The 23,076-nt window shown below is 40.3% G+C and overlaps 1 protein-coding gene across 3 annotated transcripts in view; it reads right to left on the reverse strand.

The window, feature by feature from the left end:
- Nucleotides 1-23,076, reverse strand: part of RORA (RAR related orphan receptor A) — a 551,492-nt gene that overhangs the window by 12,440 nt on the left and 515,976 nt on the right. For 2 of the 3 annotated variants that reach the window (XM_075897682.2, XM_089781893.1), the window contains 6 exons: nt 12,334-12,475; nt 10,358-10,753; nt 5,687-5,808; nt 3,112-3,244; nt 2,365-2,472; nt 344-454 (listed from right to left, as the gene is read on the reverse strand). In XM_075897682.2, the coding sequence (XP_075753797.1) occupies nt 344-454; nt 2,365-2,472; nt 3,112-3,244; nt 5,687-5,808; nt 10,358-10,753; nt 12,334-12,475 (1,012 nt within the window). The remainder of the gene's footprint in view (nt 1-343; nt 455-2,364; nt 2,473-3,111; nt 3,245-5,686; nt 5,809-10,357; nt 10,754-12,333; nt 12,476-23,076) is intronic. The other variant, XM_075897683.2, reaches the window with a different exon arrangement.

Here is a 23,076-nt window from a genome sequence, read left to right on the forward strand (position 1 = left end):
CACCTGACTCCCTGGTTCACATGGTAATACCTTACTGCTCTAGAAGCTCCATAATTTCAATGGGACGGCTCACAATGACATGTATTACTCAACAAGGACTAAGAGCAACAAAATTTGGACATGTATTAGGATGAATCATTTTAGCAAGATACCCTTGCACCCACTGTTTAAATATATTTGTTAAAGTACAATCTAGAATAGTAATGGTTAGGGATGGGGCATACAAAAAAGTGGCTAAATGTAGTCATGTTTATGAGTTGGCTATCAGATTTAAGGCATACACCATAATAAAAGAATCACTAGATGCCGTCAAACAAATGTAGAGTGATTTTTTTCATCTTACCTGCAGACATTAAAACAAATGCAGAAAACAAAGCAATCTCATCTTCTGTCAGGTGCATAGAACATAAGCTCTTTCCAAATTCAAACACAAAACTAATGAAGTCTTCACAACCTGCCAAAAGAAGGTATGTATCAGTCAGGACTTCTGATGAGACTGCTTCAAGGTGATGGGATAGTTATATTATTCTGAGGGAGGAGACTAATGGATGTGAAATATCTACAAGACCTGGGATCCTCTCATTAAAGTAGAACGGTTTCGTGGTAGTTATATTGTAGCTAGTTGAAGCTAGTACCCCAAAATGAACCCTCTTTTATATACCTCCAACTTTCCCCAATCTTTTTCTAATAAGTTTGTTAAAAAGCAGATAATTTATAACCTAAAGTTATTTCATAGAAGTAAACTACCACTACATTTTCCAAATATCAACCTTTTTTTTTTGCTGACTTGATCTCTAAACAAGTTGGCCTAAAATTTTAAAATAGGTTTTGTTTTGTTGATGAAGGAAGTGCCTTTGGTATTTTTGGGAAAGGATGCAGGAAAATGCTTAGAAGTGGTTTTAAAGTTTATTGAGAGTAACTGTGCTATATGTTCATAAAAATAAAATGATCTCCATCTGGTTCTAGCTTCTGGGGAATACTAGAAGGTGAAGGAATAAGGATGAGAAATGGGATGGGACAGTTGTAGGGGGAAAAGCCTGGGCATAATGGGTTGGGAACCTAACAGACATGGACTATCCTGATCTAGGAAAGGGTGGCTCCCAATACTGAAATGGGTCTAGTTGTATGAGATCCAAGAGGAAAAGGCACATGCAAAAAGACAGGACACAAATGGGGTGGGAAAATAATGATGAAATGGCATGCATGGGAACCTACACCAGAAGACAAATGAAATAGGATGGAGGAGACAGCCAAAGAAGGCGGCACAGGGAACATAAGGAAAGAAGAGAGGACAGGGAAAAGCAGAGTGCTGCAAGATTGTAATGTGGATAGGAGCCTCCCCATCACTTCTTCCTTTCCATTCCACCTTCTATGCAATGCAGATACAACTCAGATTACCACAGCTATCACACATGCTTCCTGCAACGTGCAGGAGGGAAGCCCTGCTTTCAAGGGCTTTTGAAGATTTGTTGGAACAGGGTTTTCCTTCTGCAGGTCTTATACACCACCCTGATTTAGACTTTTTGGTGCTTATGGAGAAAAGGTAATGAAAAGTTATGGGTGAAAGTGTATTTCAGTGGAGTCCAACTAGCGGCCCACATATGATATTACTCTCTCAACTATTCATGTCCATAATTTGTACCTTTGGATGTTTCAATTTGCACAGAATATCTGTAAAATGATACAGCAGGTTCTTCACTGCCATATTATCCTTCACCACTCAATGTTATCTACTCAATTTACACCCCATGAACAAACTTAACAATACCACCCAGATAAAAATAGGCAAAAATATGCACAAAAGTCAAGAGACAAATTGCTAAGAAATTGAAATAAAATCCATTATTCAAGTCATCTTCTTCCAATAATTTCTCACCAATGTTATGTTCATCTTTGTGTACATATGATCTTGAAAATTAAAAAGAAGACCAGCAGCCTTGAAAGGATAACACCCAGGAACCTGCTTTTCTGTATAGTTAGAATGTCGCAAATATTATTATCAAACCTGGGTGCGTAAACTGGATGTGTATTCAAATTAGCACTGACCTGTTTCAAACAAGTTTCTGGGTGGCTGATGTGAACACCAAAGGCCCAATTCTGTATTCTGTTACATGAATTCAATTTCCATTAATCTCAACTGGCCGCCAAATGTAGTCAGACAAGTCTCAGAAGTGGACCCATAGCGTCTTACATTATAAGCAATCCAAGACTATCTAGATTTTTAGTTAACTTTAAACTTTTTCCTTTATATGTCTAACACAGTGGTTAAGTTCCAGTCTGTTTTAAATATATATATATGGTCCTCTTTTAGTTTCTAGCCTCTCTTCTGTATGTTTTTATGCAGAGTACTTGAGATTTCCTTACCTAATGACTTGAAAACATCTGGGCTAGCATACTTGCCATCAAAGTAAACTGTGTTGTTTTGGGAGTCAAAGGCACGGCACATTCTGATGAACACAACCTCTAAAGATCCTAAATGAAAACAATACATGAATTTTATTATTTAAATTAGGATTTCAGTTACAAAGAATAAATTGAATATTTTTTTTAAAGATTTTAAAATGTAATATATGCTGCATTCAATATAGCTCCAGTACAATAGGGGTTTCTGCAGCTATAACAGAAAATGGTTTGATTTACCATCAGTATTTAAAGATCTCTAAAGTTAGTTACATCAGAGTAAATCCAGTGTAATTCCATTAAAGTCAAGGGAATTAATTTGGATCTATGCAGTAAACATATAAGAACTTCTCCATTAATTTATAAACCATGTGATTTCTAGATCTTCCCTATGTCAAAGTCTGAACTTTTATGTGGAAAAGAGCTATTCATTTATCAAAACAAATCAGAAATCTATTTTAAGTGCTTGACTAAGCCATTTGTACTCCGTATTTTCACTGTTTCTAATGGAAGCTCCACACAGAGATATATATACTTCCATCCAGAACATCTAAGATGAACACATATATCCACGAAAGAGCTGTAACACTTGTTAGCTTGTACCGAAAGACACACAAGGAAATATCTGAAGTCAAAACTGGCTTTTACTTCTATAGCATTTCCCTAGGTTAAAAGCTCATTAGAAGCAGGCTTCAGCATTTGCCAACATACCTGCTTTTAAAAGCACGATTTGATCATTTTGACACAGTTCCATAAAGCCATCAATGCGTTTGGCAAACTCCACAACATACTGTATAGCTTCTGTTATTTTGACTGCACATAACTGCCACATTACCTCCCTCTGCTGTTGAAGAGAAAGGAATAAATCACTATTCAAGGTTGTATAAGCCCCTTTTCAAAAAGGAAAATGAAGCTGAAAAGCAAAGCAAGAGCCCGAAACCCTTGCTTGCATTCATGAGTAAAATTTAGGAGGTGGAGAGGGTAAAACCTCTTAAAAACATATGTAAATATAATTAAAAACAATTTACCATTGGCACTGAGATCTAGGCTAGGATTTCTTGTTTCAAGGGAAAAAAATCTTCCCTCAAATGCTTAGGTACCACTTCCGTTGATCTACACTGGATTTGTATGAATGCAACAGAAGGCAGAACTGGACCCAAAAGACATAACTAAGCTCTCAAAAGCAATTTTATGTTTCTTCCTGACTACTCTTGTTTCCTACTAAATTTAAATAAAGTATTAAGAGGATCTTAAAATATTAAGAAGATCTCTGCTGCACTTCCCAAAGCTCTGGCCAATGCACCTGAGCTGGCAGAGGGGTTGAATCTTACCAAAAGGTTCTTTAGGCATATAAAAGAAAAGAAAGAAGGAAAAGTGGGGCCGCTAACTACTGAGGATGGGATTAAAGGATTAAAGAATTTAGATTTGACCCAACACGTAAGTGAATGCTTTGAGTTAGTTTTTAATATGGGTATTGAGAAGCTTGAGACAGTGGCAGGGTAGCTAGTGGGAACAAGTATTTGGAAGTATAGGCTCCAAATACTATAGGCTCCAGTTTTACCCAAGACTCTGGTACCCAGCTCCTGCCTTCTAGTTGGACCTTTAACTTTGGTTGACTACTGATTACGGTACTGGTCCCGCCCAGTAGACCTGCCACTTTCTCCAAGAACAGACTATCCCCATTCTGACTGGCTGACAGCCAGTTTCTTCCCAAGGTTTCTCTTCGGGCAGCACAACCTGTACATCTCCCATTACACAAGACAAGGCCAAATGCACAAACAAAAGAGACATTGCAACATCGGATTACACATAGGTACTCCAAAACACATGCTCTAAAAGAGAACCTGGGAAAGCAACAATGCTGAAATAGACCCCAGGGTAATACATTGCAATCTGTTTGCATGCAGATTCTTGATTGAGCCTGATCTAGATAACTTTTTATCCAAACTTCAGTTTTATTAACAGTATTGCCAACTTCAAGATTTTAGCTGTAGTCTCACGATATTTGATACATTTATTAAAGCACTAGTGGAGACAAACCAGTCTGAGAGAATCTCAGACTTACTTAAAAAAAGGGGGGGGGGGGGTCACCCCTCTCAGCCTGCCTGTTGTGGAGAAAACTTTGAAAACATGAAAACTTAAAAGATTAAAAAAACAGAATTAAAAACAAGCCCCAAATCTTATGTTTTTTAAGCTAAATCAATGATTTTTTGGGACTTGACTCATGATACTTGAGTGTTTGGGATTTGAAATACTGCATCAAGATACTAGGCCACTTATTGATACAGTGTGAGGTCAACATAGGAAAGACAAAACAGCCCATCTGTCCTCACATACATGCTCAGCAGTATGACATGGATGACAAGAACCCAGTAGCAACCAATCTGGGGTTTTCTGAGTCTGGTCCTTCTAGATTTTTTTCTTACTCTTAAGGATTTTTGGTGCCTGGGTATATTAAAAATTAAGCAACAGAAATGTAAACAAGACCTAGCCATAGGGAGCACTGCTCTCACTAATCCAGAGACTTATTCTACCATTTTGGGGTGGCACTGATAGGTTCTTCCTAAGCCTTGTTCTTTAAACACAAGTAATCAGGACTATGAATCACACCTGCAAAAACCCCATGGCTGTGTCTACACTGGCACCCCTTTCCGGAAAAGGGATGCTAACGAGACACTTCGGAATTGCAAATTCCGTGGGGGATTTAAATATCCCCTGCGGCATTTGCATGAACATGGCTGCCGCTTTTTTCCGGCTCGGGGTTTTGCCGGAGAAAAGCACCAGTCTAGATGGGATCTTGCGGAAAACAAGCCCTTATTCCTTGAAAGTAGGAATAAGGGATCTTCCGGAAAAGGGCTTATTTTCCGCAAGATCCCATCTAGACTGGCGCTTTTCTCCGGCAAAACCCCGAGCCGGAAAAAAGCGGCAGCCATGTTCATGCAAATGCCGCAGGGGATACTTAAATCCCCCGCGGAATTTGCAATTCCGAAGTGTCTCATTAGCATCCCTTTTCCGGAAAGGGGCCAGTGTAGACACAGCCCATGTGTGAAATCCAGCGTAATCACAACCCACTTGCAACTTTTCATTACAGCTTATTATTAGTGACATGTTAAAGATGCAAATAACATACTTCTCTCCTGAATACAAATCAATCAAAATTTCCTACTTGGAATAGGAAAAAAAATGAAAAAGCTGAATGTAATAGTTTACAGAATGCTACAAGAAAATTAACATCCTTAAAAACACCATAAGGCCTAAATAGTATTATTTTGGCATTTTAGCATACCTTGTTCTGGTAGTTCTCAATTTCTTCCTGAAGAAAAGTCTGCCATGTTATCTGCTGTAGCTCCTCTCTCAAGTACTGGCAAGTTTCCATGTGTGACTTTGAAATATTCTGTGCAAGATGTTCTAAAAGAGAGAGCAAGAAGTGGCATGCATTAAAAGAGCGAAGCAATCCCTGTATGATTTCTGTCCAGCAGAGGAGTGAAGTGCTGAAATTACGATTAGAAACATTAGTTATTATGAAAAGAACCTTAATCTATTTTCTGATATAGCACCGTGGCTTGTCCTTTTGAAAAACACTGCATGACATTTGCAAAAAAGATACAAATAAAAAAAAATCCTGGTTCCTAAGGGTATGTGTATACTACAGGTGGGAGCAGGCCTGCCAGCCCAGCTAGATAGACTCATAAGAGCGGCCATACTAGGTCATACCAAAGATGACCCCAGAGGAAGGGAATCCAACAGGTAATCATCACGTGATTCCTCTCCCATCATCCATTTCCAGACAAACAGAAGCTAGGGACACCATTCCTACCCATCCTGGCTAATAGCCATTGATGGTCCTAATCTTCATGAATCTATCTAACTCTTTTTTGAACCCCATTAAAGTCTTAGGATACATCTACACTGCAGGCTTTTAGTGCAAGAACAATTGTTCTTGCGCAAAAACTTGCGGAGCATCTACACTGCACATGCGTTCTTGTGCAAGTACATTTACAGTAAAGCATTGGAAAAGAGGGCTTCTTGCGCAAGAGTTATTCCTCTCCCCACGAGTGGATGCTCTCTTGAGCAAGAAGGCAGTGTGGACGGGCAACAGGAGTTTCTTCCGCAAGAAACCCCTATGGCTAAAATGGCCATCAGAGCTTTCTTGCGCAAGAGAGCATCCTCACTGCCATGGATGCTCTTGCGCAAAAGCACATGACAGTGTAGATTCGCTCTTGTGCAAGAATTTTTGTGCAGAAACTCTTGCGCAAAACAGTTCTTGTGCAAGAAGCCTGCAGTGTAGACGTAGCCTTAGTCTTCTCCACATCCTCTGGAAAGGAGTTCCACAGGTTCACTGTGCACTGAGTGAAGAAAAATTTCCTTTGGTCACCCCTCTTATATTGTGAGGAAAAGTAAATTACTTTTCCTTATTCACTTTTTTCACACCAGTTATGATTTCATAGACCTCTATCATATCCCCGCTTAGTCTCCTCATTTCTAAGTTGAAAGTCCAAGTTTTTAATCTCTCTTCACATGGGACCCGTTCCAAACTGCTAATCATTTTTGTTGCCCGTTTCTGAACCTCACACTATGCTACTTCTGCTCAAACTAGCACATGGAAGTAGACAGCATGGATGTTGTGGTGGGTGAGCAGCTCAGCCTAGCCACCTGAACTTGAACCCAGGTCCTTGCTCCTGCTGTAACATCCACACTCCTATTTTTAGTGCAGTAGCTCAAGCAGAGGTAGGATGCATCTGTCTACCTGGGCTGGCAGGCAGGCTCCTAGGTGCAACGTAGGCCTACTGTAAGGGGCTCTTTATATGGCAATTGGATGTGTGATTGCAGCACATGCAGACACACCCAAGCTAGCTTTAATCTTGCTAGTCCAGGCACCATTAGCAGTTAAACCACAGCAGCATAGGCTCTAGTGCTGGCTAGCCACCTGAGTAAGTGCCTAGTGTCCTGGCCTGCTGCAGCTAAACTGCTATTGGTATCCAAACTAGCTAGATGAAATCACCTTTGATTTAAACTCAATAAAATACTCCTGCAGTGTTTACATATCCTAATAGCTTTGACAGTGATGGGAAACCAGCCAGTAGAGGGCAGTGTACACCCATTTACGTACAGTATGTTACTTTCACAAGTGCAGGCATAGAAAAGTTTCATGAACCACAATGAATAATAACCATGCTGCTTTATTAGTTCATTACTAACTTAAAGCTTAGTTATGATGTCTAGGTGAACAAGGGCTGAAGTAGGCATATTGAGATTTGAGAGAAACAGCTCTTCTCTCTAGGAGCCATAGTTGCCTACTCAGTTTTAAGAGAAGAAACCCCATTTGAAAGCACGAGGACTTGAGAAAGCTTTGGGATCTGCAAACTCACAATTTCATCTCTCTCTAAATGTAATGTACTGGCTGCTGGTCTTGGTGTTGTTATTGACATTGAAACCTGGAGCCAAAAGTTAAACTCCTTCTTAGGAGTTACAGAAGAGAGGCCCAGGAGTCAATGGGCCCATCAGTTTAGGGTGGAGGCAAAGTAGTGAAGGTGGGATGATGACAGCCCTGCTGGTGCTGTAAGCTGCTCCATAAACAAACAACATGTCTGGTCGGGGCTGTCAAACCAGCAACTTCCTCCAAAACTAAATCCATGGGCATTTGAAATAAGAGAAATGATTTATTTAAAAAGGAATGTTAGATACCAGCTGGAGCACTGCAACATAGAGACCGACTACCTGCGAAAGGCGAGTTTCTTTTCTCTAGGCCTGATTTTTAAAAAAGAAATCTTGGTATAAAACACTTTAGAGAACCAAGATAATTAAAAACAATACAAATGAAGTCTCAAATTACCCTTACTTTTAAAGTAGTAGTGTAGCCATTTCTACATGATGGAAGTTTACATACAATATATTCATTCAAGAAGGAATCCTTCTTTTGATAATATGCTTCGTTAAAACACATCTGAATGGTTCATTGATAATAGATTTGTATATATTTTTGGTGAAGTTTTTCAGAAACAGACACCTAAAAAACTTGCCCTTAGACTTGCAACCTGCCTCCCTGCCCATTCCTATTCAAGGAAAGAGATCGATCAAAGAGCAAACCCCAGTCCAGCTTGCACAGTTCTGCAATTAGTGCCTTCTCTGGCTGAGCTCTGGCCCTATAATGAATCTAACTCTTCTTTTAAGGCCTCTTAAGCCAGCTTTTCTGTAAAAACTGCATGTGTATGTTTGCTTGGGAAACAAAGTCTTCAACTAATAAATTCACACCAGAAAACAGGTTGTTTCACATCATGCTAAATGGTCTATGTGAAGCCTTCTCTCAAGTGCACTACAGGTTTAAATTACAACCGTTAATAAAAGCTTGTGTCACATCCACCATCTAAATTGCACAATATAGACCATAAAGTAATAGTTGCTCCAGCAGCAATTTCATACATATCATTAAAAACAACATCAGAATCCAGACAACATCTGGAAGCCCAGGGTGAGGGTGTATTTGCAAGATACACAGGGCTAGATTTGACAAAGGTGCTATGCACAAGTCTAGGCCTCAATTCAGAAAAGTATTTAATCATCTGTCTATATCCTTTTTTCAGGAAAGTAATATTTCCTGAATTGGGACCCTAGTTTGGAAAATACTTAAATATGGTTATTACAGTGTATAGCCCTGTCCATGTTGGCTAGCCAAATCATATTAAAATGGGGAGGAATGTAATAAATCATTACTTTAAGCCAGGCTTCAAACTCAGCATCTCACTTAGGATAAGGCAGCTTTCAATTCCTTGCCTATGTTGGGTTATCCTTTAATAACCACCCATGAAACCACACACAACCATTTGGCTGAGACAAAGCTGCTGACAGTCTTTATTTTCATATTTCTTCTTTTCATTTGTACTTATCTAAGACTCAGTTTATTTGAATTGAAACAGGGACATAATCCTCTGGTTGTAAAGTTATAACAAAATGCATCGCAGCAAACTTGGTTCCATAAGCAGAGGACGACTTCAAACACGAGTTTCAAAAAATCAGTTTTCATGTCTATTAAAAAAAAAGGGGATGAGGGAATCAAACTTGTGATATGCTGATTTGTCAATGAGTATGCTTTTTTTAAAAAAATACATCCTTTTACTGATGTTGTAAATGAGTATTTATCATGAACGTTGTGGAAATAAACAAAGCAGATATTTTAAAACCCTACATTGCTCAACTATGAAAACTGGGATTTAAATACCATTTGTGTAACGCTGGCAAATCACTTTTCAGAGCCCTTCTTAAGTCCTTTTGCAACTCGGAGTTTTGTGGAGTTTAGTACTCAAGTTGACATTCAGGGAGAAAAAAATGTAGGACAAAACATATTAAGTAGAACTGTTGTTAAAAGGGCGCTAGGGAAATTAACAGATCTTCCTCGAATTCATTCTCTGATGAATTTGGGACCCGATTTTCCTCCAATTTGTAGTTTCTGGAGTCACCTGAGTACACTGAGTATAAAAAGCCATAGGATTAAAATAGCACTCGGGACCCACCTGGAGCAGGTGCAAACGACACCAAAGTAGTAGAGAACCAGGCCTGCTCATTTTATGCTGGAAAACGGAGTAGAGCTGGGAGCAGATGCTGTTCTTCATCAAATAAATCACTCACGGAATAGTATTTGCCCAAATCTAAAAATGAGTTTAAACTAACTGCTGGCATTCAAGGTTCAACTAGGATTCTAAATCATGGGAAACCACTCAAATACTACCAGCGAGGAGCCAGTGGGATTTGCTGGTCTGATTCTGTATGGTGTCTAGTGCCAACAAATGCCAGATGAAATTCAGGGTGCTGAGTGCGTCATGGAACTGTTCTTACAGCTGTATCAAAACAGCAGAGCTGTGTGTATAATTTTAGAGCAGAATTCACAGAAAGCTAAATGTGTTACTTTGAATCCAAAGGGTATTATTAAAGCATTACAATGGAAACTTTTCTCTCTTATTACCTAATTCTGCCATGGACACAGTTGGCGAGGTCTCCCCATTTGTAAAAGAACAATAAGGGAAGAAGCCCGATGCTGGTGTGTAGTCACATATTGGTTCTGGTTTGATTCCATTAATATCAAGACCCGACTGATCTGGAGAAGGTTGTATGTCTAAGTAGAAGCTGCTAACTGCAGAGTCTGCTTTGCTACCTTCAGGGGTATGCCCATCAATGTAATTACTGAGGTCGTCATGTAGCTCTGTTAGCCCATTGGTGGTGATACTGTATGTTGGTGTCAGTGGCTCTGCCTCTCCAGGTTGTTGTTGGTGATCTCGCTGTTGTTGCTGCATTCGATGTTTCTGCACCTCCGCATACAAGCTGTCCCTCTGTTTTTTTGACATTCGACCAAACTTTACAGCTGAAATATATATACAAGAATACACTTTATTTCCATACACTGCCACTGCACTATAACCATCACGAGTACTTAGATACCAGTGATAAACACGTTACGAAAACCTAGATCTGTGAAAATATCTCCAGGAACCTACAGGAAACCCACAGCTTAACTACCACATTTCCTGTTTCATTTTGTATTGTTTAAATGGTAGTTTCAATAAAACATTTAATTTAACCATTTACTTTTATTGTTATTTTGGTAGTTCATTAGTTCTCTAACTGTATGGATAATAGATCATATTCATTCTAGGTACACTTCCACTGACATCACAGTTACAACATCCAGGCAAAAATTGCTGGTAGAAAACAAGGAACAATGAAATTTGGTGGTACACAAATGCAGCCAATACATGATTAGGTATAAACTGGTGGGCTCTGTCCAGAAGAGGCTCAAATAGCAAGCTTTATAGGACTGAGGCACATGAAAAAACTATTGAGCCAGCTTATGACAACTGACATTTATCAATGTTTCAAGGCTGTCAGTGTGAAACAAAAAAGTATTCAATGATTTATAGTAAATAAATCCATAAGATAAATAAACTGCATGAAAAGATGTATTCATGAATTTGCACATACAAATAAAAAGACTTTTATTGGCTTATCAGTGGCTTTGCCTATTACAGTGATTCCTAAGAACATGCTATACATTTTCTGGGATTTATATCAGCTTTAAAGGCTTCCTGTTTTTGGGAAGAAGACTATCAGCACGTGTTTCTGTAGCAGGTCATGCAACTCCAAAAAACCTACACCAGTTAGGTTAGAGATTTTCAGTAACAGTCAGACTTTTAATTGCACATGAAAAATATGTCAAAGGGTTTTCAGAACATTTGGGATTATGAATGTGGAACATTGCTGATAGTATTAACTGAGGAAAGACTGAGCCAGACCTTCAAGCTGGTATATGCGGCTGCAGCTCCAGTGAAATCAATGGAGATGCAACTCATCCACATTAGTTGCGAGTTTGGCCTTGTATTCTGTAATGTCCTTAAAACGTGACATGAAATATCTCCTCTCCATTTAATATGCATAGAAGACGTCAAGCAGGCATATAAGGTGGGTTTAGTACTGAGAACACTTAAAATTTTGACATTGACTATCACGACTAAAGGAAGTTATCGGGTTGTTCTCATTGCTTAGAAAAAATATTTTAAGTATTTTCATTCTTCAACTTTACTCTTCAACTCTCACACATTATACATAGCCAAATATTTGACTCATCTGTAAACTGTAAATAATGCAGGTCGGTACTGATCTGATTATTAGATTCTTACATACAACAATAAGAATCTGGGTGTAACGAGCATTTGGGGCAAATGTTAGGTAAGTTAGAGGAAAAAAAAACAAATAACTTTTAGCTCTCTGATAACACCGACATTTTCATTATAGAACACAGTACGTAAAAGCCACGGGGTTTTCTCAGATATGAACATAGCAGTCAGTAATTGTAAAGTCCTACATTATTACAATGAGCAGACAAAATATGTATAAAATAATATTTCATACATGCCAACCCTGGACTAGCAGCAGCCCTGGACTCACCATCTCGAGACATCCCCACAGCAAGGCATTTCTGCAATCGACAGTGTTGGCAGCGATTTCTACTAGTTCGGTCAATCAAACAATTCTTCTGACGAGGACAGGAGTATGTGGCATTGCTTTGCTGACTCCTCCTGAAAAAGCCCTGTAACAGAATTGCCAAGTACAAGGTGCTATTAGTCGCTGATTAGTAGGCAAAATTCTGAATGGTATTCTCACTTAATAGAAAATTATGTTTAAGAGGAGTCTATTCATGAAATTAAAGAGCTAAGTTATTTTTTCCTGAGGAAAAATGATTTATTTAAAAAAAATATTTTTTCATTTAATCTGAGGCAGGACTTTACACATTTCTTTTTTATTTTCACAGATACTCCAATATACTTTGCTAACATAAATATAAGAAAGACAGACCTTATAAGAAAGTCCTTTTTGGATGGGAGGATGACAGACCTTGATGCATAGTGACAGAGAAAGGGGGGGGGGACAGAAGTGCACATGCTTGTGTATACACACACACACACACACACACACACACACACACACACACACACACACACACACGTACGTACGTCAGAAAAAAAATCTTGGTGGACAGTCAGAGCTGCCCTCAGTTTGGAAGGTGATATGCTCAGGATGAGGTGGAAGAGCTGTTTTTTCTAGTTCGTTGTTACTGTAAGTTTTTCACTCAGTGAAGTGTTTTGTTTTCTCCTGAATGCCGGATAATGGGCAGTCACCAGGATCACAGCCACAAGAACACATTAAATACACTGACAGGGTGTGCAGTGGTTACAACACAGTCCTGGTTATCAGGTCTCTTTGGTTGAATTTCCTGCTCTGCCATTGACTCACCTTAAGATCCTGGCTGGTTCATTTTAGGTATGTGAACACAGTATTTGAGTTTAATGTTACCACATAATGGACTAACGAACAATGTTGCAGAGCAAATAACTCCTCAGAAAGGCTCAGCAACAGTTTCAAGAGCTGTTACAAGTATGGGAAGATGCACACACGGTGAGAGGCTGTGGAGAGTCTGGCCCCAGGAGACAACGGAGGGGGAAGACACGAAGGAATTAAATAGGGGAGTGTCTAGGCAGCAGAAGCCAGTCACAAACTGAGCTGGATAGGAGAGGTGAGCTAAGCAAATTCCCTGTCACAGGAGCCCCATGTGTTATGTTAACAGATCACTAGGACTGTCAATTGATGTGCATTAATGCCTGCGATTGATGCACAGAAGGATTAATGCGCTTATTTTTTTTAACGCGTTAATAGCAGGCGTTAAAGCTGCCACGCCACTTTGAAGCACCACTCCTGCACTTCAAAGGGTCAGTGCATTAGGAGCCTGGGATCGGCTGGAGTGCCCAGCTGATCCCTGGCTCCACGTTGCACTGCCTCTATGAAGTGCCTTTCCATTTTTTTTTAATACTACACAGTGCCCGGGGTCAGCTGGGAACTCCAGCTGACCACAGGCTCCCACAGTGCTGCCTGTTGGAAACTCTGCTCTGGCGTTTCCAAAGGGAAAGCAAGGCACGGACCTGGGGTCACCAGGGGTCGGCTAGGGACTCCAGCTGATCCCGGGCTTCTACAGCGCTGCCCATTGGAAACACCGTCGCAGCATTTCAAAGGGGCAGTGCACATGATTAATCACGATTTATTTTTAAAATCACTTGACAGCCCTACAAATCACTAGTGCAGGTATGCTGGTCAGAATGCAGCTAATACAAATGTGTTCTTGCTGCTGGAGCATCTAGCGTATCTGTCCAGTAGAGTGACCTAGCATTCTACATTTGCCTAGGACCCAGTGAAGGGATAATCCATATAATACAACTGGAGGAATGAGAGCCTTCTTTTTGGAAGTCCTTACTTTGGGTGAGCAATTTGTTGTGAGTGGCTACACTGACAGTTGCCTCAAGCCTCTTTATATAGGGATGGCCTGCGGATGGCTACTGAGGATCGGTTTCAAGGAGTAAGTTATTTTTCAGTATTGGAACTGAGAAACTACTGGGCTTTTTTTTTTGCTCTTTCTAGATTTGTCCTACAACATATCTGTCCCAGTATATTTTATATACAATTTATCAACTAAGTTACAGCTTGCAGCTAAATTTCAACAGTGCAGCACTGCCTGAAGAGCCATGCCATATACTGTACAGCTGGGACCTTTAAAAGCATTTGTTGTTTAAAACAAGTACACTGTTTGCATTAGCTATAAAGACCAACTGTGCTAAACTATGTGTGTCTCCTGGAAAACCCCCCCCGCAAACACCAGGATTTAATGCACAGCAAACTTCCCCAGATCTTAGGAATGCTCTTGATAGGGAGATTTAGATTAAAAAAAACACACATATTTGATCTGAGTTGGGGTTTGTTTTTTGCTTCATAATGATGAGGGTCTTAATTATATATTTATGCCAATTATCTTAGAACTCTTCAACCCTTTAGACTCACATTATTACAAAAGTAAGTGTAAAACCCTATCAAAGATTTATTATAAGCAATTACTGTTCTCTGGAATTTGCTTTGAAAATAATACACAATAATCTACATCGTTCTTGTACAATATGCACTGACTTGTTAATGGCACTGAGTTAGTCATAACCTTCTTGCAGGACAAACCAAGCATGTGGGGGAAAATAGAATATACAGTTACAATTTTGACGGAGGACAGCTAGAAGTTACATGCTTTCTGAATTATAGTTACTATCATTTATGTTGTGGTGGTATCTCAACATCATAGCCAAGTTAGGTTCTTTCTTGGAGGGTATAAACCCATTCTGTCACATCTACTAAGGGTTCAAGAGACACAGCAGATAACTCCCCAGCTGTGCCTACCTGGTGGATCAGCTGGGATGAGAGCCTGCGGATCAGGCAGAAGGTGGGTGTCACTGAGCCGGAGGGAATGGGATCAGACCCAAACAGGCAGGAAATGGAGCAAGGAGCCAGATCCTCCAGATCCTCAAAGGAGAAAGGAGGAAAGGAGCCTGGAGGCAGATGAAAGTAGGAAGTGGGCTGGGAAAGAGCAGTGAGTCTGAGTAAGCAGCACTTAGTTGCTTATTACAGGGACCCTAGACTGGAACTCAGAGATGAGGAGAGGAAAAAGAAGCTGTCAAAAAGAGCTCTAGGGTCAAAGTGACTACTGCACCATGCCTGGTCATGAGGGATACCCTTGCTGGTGACTGACCTCTCTACAAGCCCCATTGTGATAGGCACTGTACCAAGATACAAAGTGAAAAGATCTTGACCCCAAAAGCTTACAATGGTATCAATGAGAGCATAATTTGCTTCAGGATCTTCTGATACTACACCAAAAGTGAAATGCTGGCCTCGCTGAAGTCAATAAAAAACTCCCAACAACTTCAAATGAGGCCAGGATCTCATCCTAAAGTCTCTTTTTGCATATACAGATTAAAATAGTTCTAGCAGAACAGAGAGGAGCAGAATTGAAAGTTAGCTTCATCTCTGCCTTTCAAATGCCTGTTTATACACAGCACACTGTACGTGTTTTCATAAAGTGCCAAAAAATCAAGTTTGGGGAAAAAAGTGCAGGGGAACTTTTCATCTGCTTGTCAGCTTGAAGACAAGCTTGTTAAAAAGCAACTTTGAAATGTAAATACCACTTTTCACCAAACCTATTAATAGTTTCAATAACTTTACTATTTAATGGCTGGGTATTACGGATGAATTGGTTTTGGTTCCTTCTTTAGGAGGAGAGAAATTCAATTGTGCTTCCCTGATGTCACAAATCTCACTTTATAGGCTCACTTTCCAGAGAGGCACAGGTTGAAATGCTGATCTCCTGTTTTGGTCTTTTGACAATTTTCATTTAATGAATTGATTCCTACAGTTCATTAGCTTACCCTCTTCCACTTCTGTATACACATATGTCTTAATTAGCTGCTCATTGGCTGTTTAATTACAAGAAAACAGCTGACAGCTGCCTTGCTGCATACTAATGGCAAACGTTTTGGAATGATTATACACAAGCCTGTGACAACTAAGACTTATTCATAATCCCATGATTTATGGCTAATACTTAGAGACATCCATGTATCATTAAGTTGTGCAATATTCTTAGCAATTAACAATTTGGAAAAAAAACCCCTCTCTATTTTAAACCAAATTCTCTTCAAATTTCTTTTAAAAACACAACAAGAGATATTAGTTATATGGAAAGGATGAAAATATTCTAACTGTACTTGTAACCATTTTATGGCAACTAAATTATTTATTTTTGTGCAAGTATTAAAAAAAGACTATAACTCTGAAAACAAATGCAGAAGCCAAAACTGGTTGTAATTACACAAGCCTCATGTTTTCTTACGGTGTCTTTATCAGTTTATACCAGTGATGGGCAACCTAGGTAGCGAGTGGGCTGCATGACTGGCTCTCCATCTCAATGGGCTGGAAGACTGTCAAAACCAAGATGGTCTCCCAGGATAGGGTAGTTTTGCCAAGCGTACTTGCATACCTATAATTTGCTGGGTGTGTCGACTGAACCATAGCAATGCTTTGACTGGATGTTGAGGGAGCGCACAATTGTGTAAAATCAGCATGCACCTCACTTCACATGTCCTTGCTTTATTTGAGTGTCACCTTAGCAATGTCCATAGAGAAAAAACTACATGGTAGGGAAACCAGGAGAATCCTGCAACCCTGCACTTGGGCAATGGTAAACAAAGTGTCTCATGGGCCACCCACAGAACCGCATGCGGCCCTCAGGCTGCAGGTTGTCCACTGCGGATTTATACAAAGCTCCTTATAAGCCCAGTTTGTAATGTGGTTAGGTTCCACCTGCAACAGCTCACAATTTTTTATTGGAAACTGGTTTAGGTAGAATGATGTTAAAAATAAGAAAAAAAAGCAGCTTCCAAATAGGATTTAAAGGCAAATATAGACAAAATCAATGCAACTTTCAGTGAAGTAAAAAACAAACAACAAAAAATTATAAAATCGGAGAACATAGAACTAGTCTGATTCATGCATAAATTGAAGTCCAAGTGAAAAGGGGTGATGGAGGTAAAAGAAAAACAGAAGTATTCTCCTTCAAAGTAACAACAGAAATACTGCATTTGTATTTCTAATGAAACAAGACTCTGTCACAACTCCAAAGAGCACTAAGAAAGTGAGGGCTGAGAGCCTTTAAACTTCTGAAAGCACTAAAAACGCCCTTAAGTGCTTGAGTAAAAAGTATTATGAAATGGAAGGTACGAATTCAGATAAGGATGGCCATACCTATGTATTAACTGAAAAATTAGACATAAGCTTGTCACTGTTGAGAGAAGAATCCAAAAACAAGTTGCATCCACAGCTTTAAAAGCACAGTTCTGGAGTAGGCATGGCAGAGCTTGATTTTTGTTTTTTCATAATTTCAGCAGATAATAGTGATATTTATTTCTAAACATTTTTTCAATTTATCAATTTAAATTTTCACAGTTGTGGGAAATGGTGTGTGTGTGTGTGTGTGTGTGTGTGTGTGTGTGTGTGTGTGTGTGTGTACACTCACATGTGTGTCAAATATTTAAGGACAGATGTTGAGTTCCAAAAGTTTAAAGCTTTGTAATTATTAACGCACATATTGCCAACATTTCATGTCAAAACAAACAAAGTATTTATCCTTAAATCAAATTCTAAATTCGCAGGCATCATTTTCAACTTCTTTTGCCCATGTGTAAATTTTGATTAGCATTGATATTTTTCAATTTCTATATCAGATGAAATTGACTGTTACTGACATTTAGCAATGATTATCTAATCCTTCGAAACCTATTCAGAATGTTGTTTCCCAATATCAAAGAATTTCATTTTAAGTTCCCTCAAACTATTCAGGAATTTTAAAATATCAAGTATTACCTGAGAATAGATTCCCTCTTTAGGGACAAGCTGGAGATGCACTCAATCATTCTCCCTCTTCTGATGATTGTACTCAATAGGTTTTCAACGATTGGGTTTACTAGTCACAATTGGAAATTCAGTTGTCTAAATTTCAAAATTTGGCACTGTCTAAACAGCATTTATTTAGAAGTATATCACTATTCCGAAATATCCCTTAGTCTTTGTGGAATGAGGTTTACAGCGACAGCAGAACAGCGAGCCCATTATATTTTGAAACAACAGGAGCATTCAAAAGCCGTGGAATAGTTATTTCAGGATACCTCCAGTATCCCAAAATAGTGCTGCAGTGTAGATGTAGCCAGGGAGGGCATTAGAACACAGGTGTGGATTCTCTTTTTAGTAAATTAATTTTTTGGTCAGAAAAAATAGTTGTTTTTAAAGAGGTATTCAAGCCCAAGTAGGCGGCTTGCAAAAGTTCAGTGAGGATTTTATTTCTTTGTAAAACACAAATAAAAATTAAATATAAATCACTAGGATTAAGGTAGAACAGCTAAAATCACAAGAAGTTAGGAAATGAAAGATTCCTGAGCAGCATTAACTTGGCTTCATTAAAAATGCCAAAGAATATAATAAAACAAACAAATTGAAACCTGAACAGAAAAACATTACTAAATATTATTAAATGTAACGATGACAGTGCTGCAAAATGGGAATATGGCCAAGTTAATGTTGCTATTGGAATCTTAACTTTTGATCTTCCCAGTTTTGTGGTTTCAAATATGAAATCTTAATGCTATATTACCGTAGATGTTTGCATTTAATTTCCTATTAAGTTAGAAATTAAAATAAATTTCCTGTGTTTAATAAAGTTAGCATTTTTTAAACCAGTGTTTCTCAACTAGTGGTACAAGTACCCTTAAGGGTTCTCGAGAGAAGTCTGGGAGATACGTCGACACAACTGAAATTTGGAGAAAACTGATTTTTTGTTTTACGTTTCATACTGCCTTATTATTTTTGTACTTTTTACACGCAAAAATTTCATTGCCCGCCCGGCTATGATTAAGTTGTTTAAACAAATGTGTTGCAATGGTAGAAAAAAATTTAGTGTCTGAAAACTAAGTACTGGGGATACTTTTTTTTTTTTTTAAAAAGGGGTACTTTAGGAAGAAAAAGATTGAGAAACACTGATTTAAACAATCCCATTTTGCTTTTGAAGTTCAAACCACACAGGTGAAAAAGAGTAACAGAGAAGAAAACAGCCAACTTCACTGCGGTTGTTAGAGATAATTTTCTACCAAACTGGTTTGAGAGGGTAGACACACTTATGTTCACTAGTCTACACTAAGACTTTACAGGCAGTCCCCGGGTTACGTACAAGATAGGGACTGTAGGTTTGTTCTTAAGTTGAATTTGTATGTAAGTCGGAACTGGCGTCCAGATTCAGCCGCTGCTGAAACTGACCAGCGGCTGACTACAGGAAGCCCGAAGTAGAGTTGCTCTGCTCTGGGCTTCCTGGAATCATCCGCTGATCAGTTTCAACAGCGGCTGAATTTGGACGCCTGGGACAGAGCAGCTGGGGCGCTGCCGGGTAGGTCCCCGCAGCGCTGCACCTCAGCGCTGCGGGGACCAACCCGGCAGCACCCCAGCTACTCTACCCCAGGTGTCCTCAAGTCAGCCGCTGCTGAAACTGATCAGCGGCTGATTCCAGGAAGCCCGGGGCAGAGCAGCTCTGCCTCGGGCTTCCTGTAGTCAGCCGCTGGTCAGTTTCAGCAGCGACTGACTTGGGGACGCCTGGGGCAGAGCAGCTGGGGTGTTGCTGGGTTGGTCCAGTAGCGCCGAGGAGTGGCGCTGCGGGACCAACCCGGCAGCGCCACAGCTGCTCTACCCCAGGCATCGTAGATGAGAAAAGCCTGGTCTGCTGGGGGGGGGGGGAGGGGGGGCAGCTAGTGCGCCCCCCCCCCCCCCAGCAGACCAGGGAGACGCGGGTGGCGGGACCACCAAGACACGCCGTGGTCCCGCCCGCATCCTCCTCAGCTTTGCTCCGCGTCTCCCTGGTCTGCTGGGGGGAGGGGGGGGCTCCCACCAGCAGACTAGGGAGACGGGGAGCAAAGCCTCGGAGGACGCCAGCAGCGGGACAGCCGCGGCACGTCTGGGCGTCCCGCTGCTCGCGTCCTCCGGGGCGAGAAAAGCCCTGTTCGTAACTGCGGATCCGACATAAGTCGGATCCGCGTAATTCGGGGACTGCCTGTATTTCAAAATACGCCTTCCAAGGTCAAATTTATAAGTAGAGCATCCACACTACCAAGCCCATTATTTTGAAATAACGGGCTGCAGAATTAAAAATCTGTACTCTTGCTTTTCATCAGGGCTGTGTCTAGACTGGCAAGTTTTTCTGCAAAATCATCTGCTTTTGCGGAAAAACTTGCCAGCTGTCTACACTGGCCGCTTGAATTTCCGGAAAAGCACTGACGATCTCATGTAAGATCGTCAGTGCTTTTCAGGAAATACTATGCTGCTCCCGTTCGGGCAAAAGTATTTTTCCGAAAGACTTTTGTGCAAAAGGGCCAGTGTAGACAGCACAGTACTGTTTTCCTCAAAAAAGCCCCTATCGCGAAAATGGCAATCGGGGCTTTTTTGCGGAAAACTGCGTCTAGATTGGCCACGGACGCTTTTCCACAAAAAGTGCTTTTGCAGAAAAGCATCCTGCCAATCTAGACCTGCTTTTCCGAAAATGCTTTTAACGGAAAACTTTTCTGTTAAAAGCATTTTCGGAAAATCATGCGAGTGTAGACATAGCCCAGGAGTAAAGCTAATTCCAAAATAGTTATTTTGGAATAATGGTAGTGTGGACGCTCCGGTGCCGCTACTTCGAAATAATTCCTCCCCAGAATAATTCAAACTAATTACTCAACAGTAATTCTTGGGGTTCTAAGTCTGAGTTAGCACATCCACATTACCAGAGCATGCCTCGAACTAATTTCAAGGCTTCCCCGTAGTCTGGACATGCTAGTTTGAATTTGTTAAATAGGGAGTTATTAAGTCGAATTTAGTAATTTTGAAATACTTTCCTAGTGTAGACACGGCCTTAATGATGATAACTGGAGGCCCAGATTCTGAAATCTGATGCATGTGGATCATTTTTTGCATCTGTGCAGAATCTCATTGAACTGGGATTTTATACGGGTACAAGATTGTACCCAAGAATCACAACACAGGACTGGAACCACTAGCTTAACAGCTGCCCCATCAAAGCAGTGTGAAACAACTAAAACTTAGGTTTTGGGTTTTTTTTTTTAAATCAAAAGGTTAAATTATGTGAAGAGTAATGTAAGAACATAGAAAGTTGCAGAGATTACAACCACAAAAAGCTGGAAAACACACTGTGGAGAAATTGTACCCAACAGTTTCATATTGAGAAAAGCCAACATACACCAAGTTGTCCACCACCTGAAACAGCTTTCTCTCTCCAGTGATATTTGTAACCACTACTGTGGAGGAGCAGAACCCAAACAAAATCCTTCTTTGCTTTTACATTTAGGCTACATCTACACTGGCCCCTTTTTCGGAAGGGGCATGCTAATTTTGAAAGTGGGAATAGGGAAATCCGCGGGGGATTTAAATATCCCCCGCGGATTTAAATAAACATGTCCGCCGCTTTTTTTCCGGCTTGGGGAAAAGCTGGAAAAAAGCGTCTAGAATGGCCCGATCCTCCGGAATAAAGCCCTATTCCGGAGGATCTCTTATTCCTACTTCAAAGAGATCCTCCGGAATAGGGCTTTATTCCGGAGGATCGGGTCAGTCTAGACGCTTTTTTTCCGGCTTTTCCCCAAGCCGGAAAAAAAGCGGCGGCCATGTTTATCTAAATCCACGGGGGATATTTAAATCCCCCGCGGATTTCCCTATTCCCACTTTCAAAAGTAGCATGCCCCTTCCGAAAAAGGGGCCAGTGTAGATGTAGCCTCAGAGTGTAAATGCTCATAGCTTAGAGAGCATTTAGAATCCTGGTCTGTGGTAGATGTAGTCATTCCTACCAGTACTCCCATATTTTTCACGAAGGTTAAGAAGATTTAAACTCGGTGAGTGCATTGCTGCCCCTTTTAAAAAAGAGAAATATATGGACACAGAGTGTCAAGATACCTAACAGACATGACACTTCATTTTACCCCAAATATTAAGAATGAGTGAAGGACATGAATGAGATAGGCATGATATTCACTTGCTTCAATTGTGTGTAGGCTTAGCTGTCCTGGGTATTGGTTTTGCCTCCATGTACGCAGTTATCAGACTATGGTCCTGGATGCACCAAGAACAGGAGAACATCTCTCACTTTATTGTTTGGATCTTTGTTTTATTTGGGAGTTGGTTTGCTTTCCTGGCCATTAGCTTAGCTGACCTGGTGGGATTCTCAAGAGCAGACTAGTTTTACATTTAAAAAAAAAACATTTGCCTGACTCTCTGTCAGTCTGGCATCTCTCATTCTGATTGTTGGACATTCAGATAGAGACCTCCTTGTGCTTTGATAACTGATGTAGGAATTTACACATTCATGAAGGACTGGCCATTTGGATGAAGGGATTTATGGATGAACTTATGTCTGCCAAGATGAGTTCCAAGGGTTGATCAGGATATCTTGCAGAGATGGAAAAGCAGCATTGTCCAGCGTGCTGTCTCCATGCAGATGGCCATGCACCTCCTAGCTGAACATACTGATAAAAGCAAGACCTGCCAACTTCGCCAAAAGTGCCTTTTGTGGAGGTTTGCACAAGAACTCCGAGGTCAATCAGTTTTTCAGATTAGACTGAGAAGCAATTCTGGTCATTGTGAGTCTTAAAGATTTGGCCAGTTCTATTCCATGTTGGTGCATTAGGCAATGTGCCTACTACATTATTTGTGGCTTATTTACTTTTGTCCTCTTCTCAG

Source organism: Pelodiscus sinensis, chromosome 14, assembly GCF_052426305.1.
Source record: "Pelodiscus sinensis isolate ZL-2025 chromosome 14, ASM5242630v1, whole genome shotgun sequence".
NCBI lineage: Eukaryota > Metazoa > Chordata > Testudines > Trionychidae > Pelodiscus > Pelodiscus sinensis.